This window comes from Nothoprocta perdicaria, unplaced genomic scaffold (assembly GCF_003342845.1).
Source record: "Nothoprocta perdicaria isolate Ctin4 unplaced genomic scaffold, notPer1 scaffold_87, whole genome shotgun sequence".
Classification (NCBI taxonomy): domain Eukaryota; kingdom Metazoa; phylum Chordata; class Aves; order Tinamiformes; family Tinamidae; genus Nothoprocta; species Nothoprocta perdicaria.
In genome coordinates this window covers 988604-997784 of record NW_020456165.1, presented here as the reverse complement: position 1 = coordinate 997784, position 9181 = coordinate 988604, and the positions used below count along the sequence as shown (strand labels likewise).

General features: G+C 47.3%; 1 protein-coding gene across 1 annotated transcript in view; it reads left to right on the top strand.

Annotated features, from left to right (window-relative positions):
• Positions 1-6160: 6160 nt before the first annotated feature.
• The window catches only part of TRANK1 (tetratricopeptide repeat and ankyrin repeat containing 1), a 36379-nt gene continuing 33358 nt past the window's right edge, over positions 6161-9181 (top strand). The window contains exons 1-2 of the mRNA XM_026052311.1: positions 6161-6297; positions 8149-8272. Coding sequence (XP_025908096.1) covers positions 6164-6297; positions 8149-8272 — 258 coding nt within the window. The 5' untranslated portion in view covers positions 6161-6163. The remainder of the gene's footprint in view (positions 6298-8148; positions 8273-9181) is intronic.

Here is a 9181-nt window from a genome sequence, read left to right as displayed (position 1 = left end):
GCCGGCGCAGCGCCGCACTGGTGCCAATACACTGCCTGGCGCCGCCGGGCTTTGCACGGGTGTGCTGCAGTGCACTGCGCTGCACCGCTGGGCTTTGCACGGGTGCCTTGCACAGCACCGCTGGGCTCTGCGTGGGGGTCTTGCACAGCTTTGCACTGCACGGCGTGCTGGGCTTTGCACTGGTGTGTTGCAGTGCACTGCACGGCACCGCTGGGCTTTGCATGGGTGCCTTGCACAGGCTTGCACGGGTGTCCTGCACAGGCTTGCACCGCACGGCACTGCTGGGCTTTGCACTAGTGTGTTGCAGTGCATTGCACTGCATGGCAGCACTGGGCTTTGCATTGGTGTGTTGCATGGCACTGCACAGTGCTGCAGGCTGTTGCAGTGGTGTGTTGCACGGCACTGCTGGGCTTTGCACTAGTGTGTTGCACAGTGTTGCTCCGCACTGCACGGCACGCTGGGCTTTGCGCTAATGTGTTGCAGTGCACTGCACTGCATGGCACCACTGGGCTTTGCATTGGTGTGTTGCATGGCACTGCACAGTGCTGCAGGCTGTTGCAGTGGTGTGTTGCACGGCACTGCAGGGCTTTGCACTGGTGTGTTGCACGGCACTGCATGGCACTGCAGGGCTTTGTCCCGGTGCATCGCAGTGTGGCACCAGGCACGATGCCTCCCGAGCAGAGCTGCCCTCTTGGAGGAGCTTTGCCTGAACTCGCCTCGAGGCGCGAGGCTCCGTCTGTGCAGAGCCTTGGTGCTTCCCAAAGAGGGGAGCGGATGCGGCGGGACAGCAGCGCGCTGGGAATGTGCTGCCATGGGCCCTGCTTGAGGAGCTGGAGGAGCGGGAATGGGGGAGGCTCTGCGGCAGAGCCCCCGCGAGCTGCTCCCCATGACGGATTTGGATCCTTGTCCCGCAACGTGCAGCTCAAGCGGGATCGGGGGGTGGTCACATAACCAGCAGGATTCCTGTTTGGAGAGTGGTTTGACCACAGCAAGCTCCTTGTGAGAGGAAAAACAGAACCAAGCTGAAAAGTTCTTTTGTTGGCTTTTGCATTTATTGCTTGTTAGGTACGCCCCGCGTACCTCAGACGGACAGAGGCAGAGAGAGAGACCCAAGAAGCGAGATATTTTTTTACCAGCTAGCTGGGGTCCAAGGCTCACCTAGAAAGGGGACTTGCCAGGGACCCCGAGGCATCTGCGCGAGAGGTTTTTATACATTTTAAGTAGGGATATAAAGTCATTAACCCCCCCCTTATGCTGTTTTGTCCTTTTGGGATTGGCTGTTCTTTGTTCCGACACCTGCTTTTTGTCAGGAATTCCGTAGATATGTGTTATCAGTTCTCCGAACTGCTCAAGCATGGATCTTCCAATTAGTCCAAGAGTGGGTGGATGATTTAGGGGTGTCCTTGATGCATGTTATCGATGCTCATGATTTAGGATCTTCCAATTAGCCCAAGTGTGGGTAGTTTGTCCTTCATGCTTAATTTACAGGAAACAAACCTTAGGATGATGGAATGGGTTTATTTCAAATGGGAGGAGGCTTTTTTATCTGCCTGTAAAAATATGCAAAAGGGAGAGGTTTCTACCTGTCTCTGTGCTTTTTGCCTGTGAGCAGCCAGGCTTGCTGGAGTTGGTTCCGAGCCGTGCACGAGCTTTAAAACCTCGCTCTTGGGAGAGGCCTGTTTGGTTTTTCCTTTCCAGATGTTGCATTGTCTGGAGCTGATCTGTGCAAAGGAAACCCCAGGGCTGCTTCTTGCCCTTGCTCCTCTGCCCATCCGGGGCTGCAGCGTCATGGGGCAGAGCAAGGCCAGGCCTTGCAAGGCTGTCTCGGAGCGTGGGCTGAAGGGCTGGCTCTCCTGCTGTTTTGGGTCTGCAGTTATATTTTCCTCTTTTCAGTAATACAGTCATGCACTCTCTAGATAGAATATGGGACATGTCTTTGCACTGCTCTTTCTACGTATAAGATGACTCCTTGGATTATTATTTTTTTTCTTTTAAAGTAGTACTACTGGAGATTGTAAGTAGTGATATGTATACCCAGTTTCTCATGAAAATGAAGCTCCGTGCCTGCCTTAAATCCTCTTTTATCAGTGTACAGGCTGTTACTGGAAAGTTGCCAAGGGGAGGGGATAGTTTGAAACAGAAAGCAAAAATCCAGTTTCATTTCTCTTAGCAAAACAGGATATGCAGGGGAGCAGCGCCCGCCTTGCAGCGGCTCCAACTGTGAAGCCACCTTTGAAGAAACGCGGTGCACATGTGGGGCGGGAAGGGTGGCCTGGGGTGGCACCCGAATCCCGGGAAGGCGCTGGTGGCAGCTCCTGGTTTTGCTCCATGGCGGTGTTAGGAAGCCAGGCTCGGCTCATACGGATAGTCCCTTGCAAAAGCCTTGCCTAGAGCAAGGTGGTGCGGAGGCCGTTGTCGTCCTGTGTTTGTGTTTGACTTGTCCCAGCCCGGATATTGGGCTCATTTTTCCTTATCTGGTTCATACGTGACTCTCCAGGTATCCTCAGGCCACTGCAGCATCGGTGCTGATCGTGTCCCGGCACATGGGGTGTGTTTGCTGAGCATCAATAAGGAAGTTTATCTTCCCTCTGAGCATCTGTGCCCTGCGAGATGTCCAGCATTCCCGGGAAGGCTCGTTAGGAAGCCCAGAGCGCTCGGGGACTTTGGACCTAGTTCTGTGCCACAGCCAGAGAGCCTCTCCTGCAGAAAGGAGAACTTCCTGGAGAAATCTCGCAGTTGCTCTCAAGGGATAGACCTGGCTTTTGTGTCCTAGGCCTGGCTCAGGCGGGTGGCTTTGGATTTGCGTGGACCGGCCTCTCCAAGGTGAGCCCGTGTGCTTTGCAGGGGTTGGGAGCTGTAGACCAGGGCAGACCTGAAACTCATTGACAGACCTGAGGTAGTGGCAGGGCAGTGGGGTAAAGCGCTTGGGTGGCCACAAATGCCCTTATCAGGCTTTCCAGCCTGAACAGATCCTGGAGGATGGCAGCGTCTGGGAGAAGTTTTCCAACGAGTCTAGTCACGGCCTGTCCCGTGGTGACCCGGTCGCAGTGACTTCTTGTTGCCGCTTTGCCCTGGGAATGCAGGCGCAGCTCCATGTTCCCGGGGCTGCTTTGCCCTGGGAATGCAGGCGCAGCTCCATATTCCCGGGGCTGCTCTGCCCGGGAATGCAGGCGCAGCTCCGTGTTCCCGGGGCTGCTCTGCCCTGGGAATGCAGGCGCAGCTCCATGTTCCCGGGGCTGCTTTGCCCTGGGAATGCAGGTGCAGCTCCATATTCCTGGGGCTGCTCTGCCCGGGAACGCAGGCGCTGCTCCGGCACCGCCATGGCGGGAACCCACACGCGGAACCCTCTGCAGCAGCAGTCATTGAACGGGCTCTGCTCTGCTAGTAACTAGCAGGCTCTGCTTTGCAGACCGCCCAGCTCTGGGGTCTCCTCTGCATGGTTTCAGTGTCAGCGTGTGACCCGCTGTGCACAGGCTGCGCAGGGTCGATCTCAGGGTTAGGGCCTCAGGTGTCCAGAAATCACAGGCTGGTCTCTGCCAGGTGGTAACTGGCCTAAGGAGCACAACATTTCCCGAGAGGGACAAGGGGATTTTCTGAGCACCCTCTGCTCACGTTTTCCAGCTTGTCTGCTAGAGTCGGAGCTGTTAAAGTGTGGTCTTAAAAACACCCTGTCTTGTTCCCAAAGCTGCCTTGAGCTTTGGGAAGCTTTGGGAAGTCTGGCCGAAGCAGTTCAGTGGGACACGGACCGTGTAGAACAGTTGGCCACGTGTGAAGTAAATGGGAATTTTGCCCATTGGTAGCTGTAGGAGTTGGAGGAGGTTGTGGCTTTAACTGTATCATCTTTTGTTCTAATGCTGCAAGGAGAGATGAATATGCTTTTTGTAAAAAATATATTTTTTATTTTTATTTTGCTGTTGTAGTCATGCTGGTGATTTTGGGAGTCTTTAACCAAGTTAACAGCAACTAGACTGCCTTACCTACGTGCATTTTTCTTTGTCTCCTTCCCACTGTGCTCCCTTCCTAAAGGAGGCAATATGTCTCACTAAGAAACCGTTTGTTTTCATTAAGTTACCTTCGAGTGCAGTTGTGGTCCTGGCTTTCTGCCCTTTGCAGAGGCCAGCTGAAGCCAGAGTAATAAATGATGTTTTTGTTCAGTGCTTGCCGTGGCCAGTACACTCCATTTAATAGGTCATCATCCAGCTCGGCCACCGGCTTCGAGCTAAGGCTCTTTATGCTCCAGGAGGATGTTGGGCAAGAGCGAGACCGGCTTTTCTGGTAGCTGCCTCGGGGGTCAGATTTTCATGGGCCTGGATCTCTCTTGGGCCTGTAGCCTGGGCCGTGATGGCCAGAGCCCCCGGTCAGCGTCCCAGTTGGATGAACAATGTCCTGGGAAGTCCTTGGAGAGCACGGCCTGTGGTCGGAGCTCTTCTGCCGGGCAGTGGGGAAGTGAGGCGAGCAAAAAGAATTCCAGCTGAAAATTGCAGCCGGAGTATAAGCACTGCCATAACAAAAACTGGAATGAATCTGAAATTCAACTGTGATTTAAGGAACGGCAAACTCTAGTGTTCCCCTCCTTCAAGAAACTCCTGCGCAGATAAATGGGTTTAGGATTCTTCATGATGAAAGTCATTTATTTAATATTCTTCAGATGTGGAAAGAAAATTAAAATTTGCAAAAAAACAGTGTGGATCCATCTCTTTTAACATTTGCTTCTTATTCTTTGCACTGCTACTCCACTATTACTTTTTCTTTTTTTTTTAATTTTAAATTAAAATACTTTTTTTCTTTTTTTATCTTCTTTTCTTTTTTTGCCTCCTTCGCACTTCCCCTCAGTATTCCCTGCACGTGGAATGTGGGAAGCTGCACTGCGAGCACACTGACCTTGCTGGCCAGGCTAGTGATAGTCTTTATAATACAGACTCAATGCACGTCGCTCAGCAAAGTCGTGGTTTTACTTAGCCCCGAGTAACAGTGTCACAGTTACTCCTTGGGCACTCCCTTCCCTAAAATCAATGGGATTCCTTACTGGTCTGTATGTAGCCAGGGAATCTCGTAGCGGTTCCTCGTGCCCTTTGGAGTTAGCAAGGGGGGTTGTTGGATTGCAGGGGACATCACAAGAGTTTTATTTGCCTTAATAAATTAACCACATCATCCCCGGCACCTCAGGTGTGCTGTGTGGTGCGGATGCCCTGTCGATGGACTCAGTTTTTGCCCTTAGGTAGGGGAAGCAAAGCCAGGAGCCTCTGTGCCGCCGCAGCAGTGACATCCAGCACCTCCAGCGCCTCTTTGTTGTGGGAAGTCCTGCCGAGTATGCCAGTAGGACTTCTTCTTTTGTGTGTGCTTTCCTGTTTAAAAAGCACCGTTTTTCTCTGTTCTGACGTGGCCAGACAGCTTGTTTTGGCGCCTCCCGTCCTGCAGGTTGTGTCACTCTGTCCCAGGCCTGCTGGTAACTCGGTGCTGGGAAAGCCCAGGGCTCCTCTTGGCGGGACTGGCCTTGGTGGTCGTGCCAAGGTTTGTGAGGCAAACGCCGCTCCCGTCTCGGCTCCCGCCTAAGGCGCCGCGTCCGCCCCTGCTCTGGGCTGCCCTCTGCTTGTCCTGCTCCCTCTAAGCGCGCGTGGGAATCGTTTTCTGTTAGCAAGTGGGTTATTAAACGCGTAGCCAAAAAGATGGGACAGGAAGGAAAAAGAAAGAAAAGCCACGGTTAAAGATTATAAACAAGTAAATAAAATTTGCACTTAGCTAATTCAAATGTTTTTGTTCATATAGTTCTTAAGTGTGTGAACTTGGCTTTTTTTCTCCGGGTTTTCCAGGTTTTTTCTCCAGATTTTTCCTCCTTAGGACTTAGTGTGTGTGCACACATTTAAATAATTTGTAATCCTAATTTTAAAAATGTCATTTAACACACGAGATAAAAAAAAAGAAAAATTCAGAAGACCAACTTGCCTAAAGTTGATTAAAAAAATAGAAGTTGAGACATAAACAGCGAAGATGAGGTTGGCACCTGAATTCTATTTGACTATTTCAAATACAGCAAACAGAACAGTTTTGTTTGCTTGTTTTCTCCAAATATCCAAAGCCTGGATTTTGGGAGGGAGGAGGAGAGGGGTGGAAGTCCTTTATAACTCAGTGCTTTATGTCATTTTTGTTTTTGCTTTCAGTCAGCATGGATGCCATGGAGCATGCACAGTTTATGCGCCAAGCTGGGAATTACGATTTTAAGAATGGAAATTACACTTTGGCCATCAGGAAGTACGACCAAGCTTTACACTCGCTCGCCTATTTAAGTCAGTGGATGCCGTAAGTGTTCTTGGATTTCAAGGGATAAACCATCTGGCAATCTGGAACTTGTGCTGTGCTGCAATTGACTCAGAACTGTATTTCCTTCCTTGACATTTGACTTTAGTGTATGAGGAAATATAAGGAATAATAATTCCTTATATCCAATTCCTTATAATACCTAAATCAGGAATAATTCCTGACATGTATGTGGGAGATGAACTAGGCACTATAAACAATAGGCAATATAAACAACAAAAAATTCTATAAACATTCATTATAAATTAGTGTAATTGGAGCTTGGGAATCTGCTTGCAGTTTGCTGATGTGCATTAAATAGGTTTCTGCCTTTAGCTGACATATTGTGGATTAATACTTCTGTGATTCTGCCAAACACCACTCTTGTTCATGGCCTGTTTTTATATTGGCAGTTTGATTATTTTTAAAATGATTTATGTAAGTTGCTTTGCTGTTTGGACATTCACATTATCTGAAGATTTGACAAAAGGAGTTTTTCAGGGGAAGAGCTATTTGATTACTTTTTTTCAAATGTTAAGTGTTTTACATCCTCACTTAACATCAGTTGCTAACATTGTTAAAAGTGAAATAATTAACCGTTAAATATTCATTACTGACTGCTGTGTATCAGCACTTTGAACCTAGTCAGTCGTTCCTTGTGGTTGTTCACTTAGCCATTTAGGCCAAGGTTGGTAAAAGGGTGTCTGGGGAGAGAAACGGGGCGAGTCCAGCGGTCCCTTTTGGTCGGCTCCTCCATGTCTCCTGTTCCTATAGGCAACCTCAGGCTGTGCTCACGTGCAAAATACATTAAATGTGTTTGGAGCAGTGTGCTGAAACAGCTGCCCTTAGGACAGGCTCGTAGGTAGGGGCACGATGGAGGATGAAGTGCTGCCCTATAACGTATTTGAGCCCAGGCAAAATAGTCTTTTCTGGCTCCTCGGTACCCCTTGGGCCTGCAGGTTTTGTGCAACTCTTTCCCAGAACTCTCCTTTGGATCCAGATGGCTCTACATTACCGTATTTTATTCTCTCAAATACATGCTTTTATTCCTTCAGCTTGTTTAAATGTGGATAATACAATTGGCTTCATCAACTGGTGATACAGTAAAATGTTTTTAGACTGTTTTCTGATAATCAAAATATTTCTGCTTAGCTGCTGCTGCTCATGCTGTGTCTTGTCTCTTTTTTTTCCCCTCTTCCACTCATTGAATGTCTGGATGTTTCTAGTCTGTTAACCTTCACTTGAGTCTTCTTGCCATGGTACTCTGGTAGGTTGACTTTAACCTTTGTAAGCGTCCAGTAGATGTAGGGACATTCAGGTTATCTACATTTTTGACATACACAAATGACTGACTTCGTCAGTCATTTTTGACTGACGTTCAGGTTATGCACAATTCAGGTTATCTGCATTTGATAACCTGACATTCAGATTATGCACGTAGGATATTTTAGTATTTTTGTCCAGAGATAAACACGATGAGAACAGCCAATTTCACAGTGTTAGTGTCTCATAATCACGTGAGAAAAAGACATGGTATTCGGTGAGTTTTGCTTGTTGCATCTTACTAGTGATTTTTCAGAAGTCACTCATGTAGCATACTATTCTTTTTAAAAAAAGATTAGCCTAGCATTCTCCATAGGAAGTTAATAGGAGATGTTGTAGCTGAGATTTCAGTTATCTTTACTTTCTGAAACTTGTTTTTTTTTCCCTCTTCTAATTTTGTTAGCTGGAATGGGTGTGTGTGTGTATACATATGTATATATGCATTTATTTCTTTATAGTTTACTATAAAGCACTATGTGTATTTTCCTTTTTAAAAAAGAAACTTAGCTATTATACTGTTCATTTTCGTAGGTGTTCCAGAGACATAGCTGTGTTGCACTGCAACAAATCAACCGCCTTGTACAGTCTTGGTAAATGGAGAGAAGCAGCTTATTCAGCCTATGAGAGCTTGCAGTGGGATCCAGAGTATGTCAAGGTACTGAAAAGTTTAAGCTGGCAGCTCTTGCTTTATTGTTTAAAACAAGTTTTAACTTTTTCTCCTTGTTGCTTTTATTTCTTTTAAGATACAGTTAAGAAATACAGCATAAAATTCCAGAATCAGTGTCTGATTATTTAGGTATGTAATTTAAATATGATAGAATTGCATGCAAACATCTACTTAACTTGACATATCACAGCATGCTGATTAAGTGCTTTGAACAAACTAATTCCACTCTGGCTCTGAGCTATTATTAGCTCAGTGGTGAATTTAAATATATCCAAGTACCTTTGAATAATATAAACATTATTGTAAATAGTGAGAAAATGCTGTGGAGCATGTTTGTTTATGTGAAATAAACTTGGATTCTGGATGCTGTGATAAATATTTTGCTCCTGTCCAGAGGGAGTCAAAATAACTCTTGTTAACATTATGTGTTTGCATTCTTTAGGTATTTCCCAAATTTTGTACTCTAGGATTTATTGCCCTTTCATAGTATTTGTTATGACAAATAACAGATTTTTTTTTTCAAATTTGTGTGAGAAATGGTGAAAAGAGTACTACCATTCATGTCACAGAATCACAGAATATTTGAGGTTAGAAGGGACCTCTAGAGATCATCTAGTCCAACCTTCCTGCTCAAGCAGGCACACCTAGAGCACATGGCACAGGGCGGCATCCAGGCGGGTTTTGAAGACCTCCAGAGAAGGAGACTCCACAACCTCCCTGGGCAGCCTGTTCCACTGCTCTGTCACCCTAACAGTAAAGAAGTTCCTCATCACCTGGAGATGGAACTTCTTATGCTTCAGCTTGTGGCCATTACCCCTCGTCCTATCGCTGGCCACCAGTGAGAACAGCCTGTCCCCTTCCTCCCTGCATTCTCCCTTCCTGAACTTATACATATTA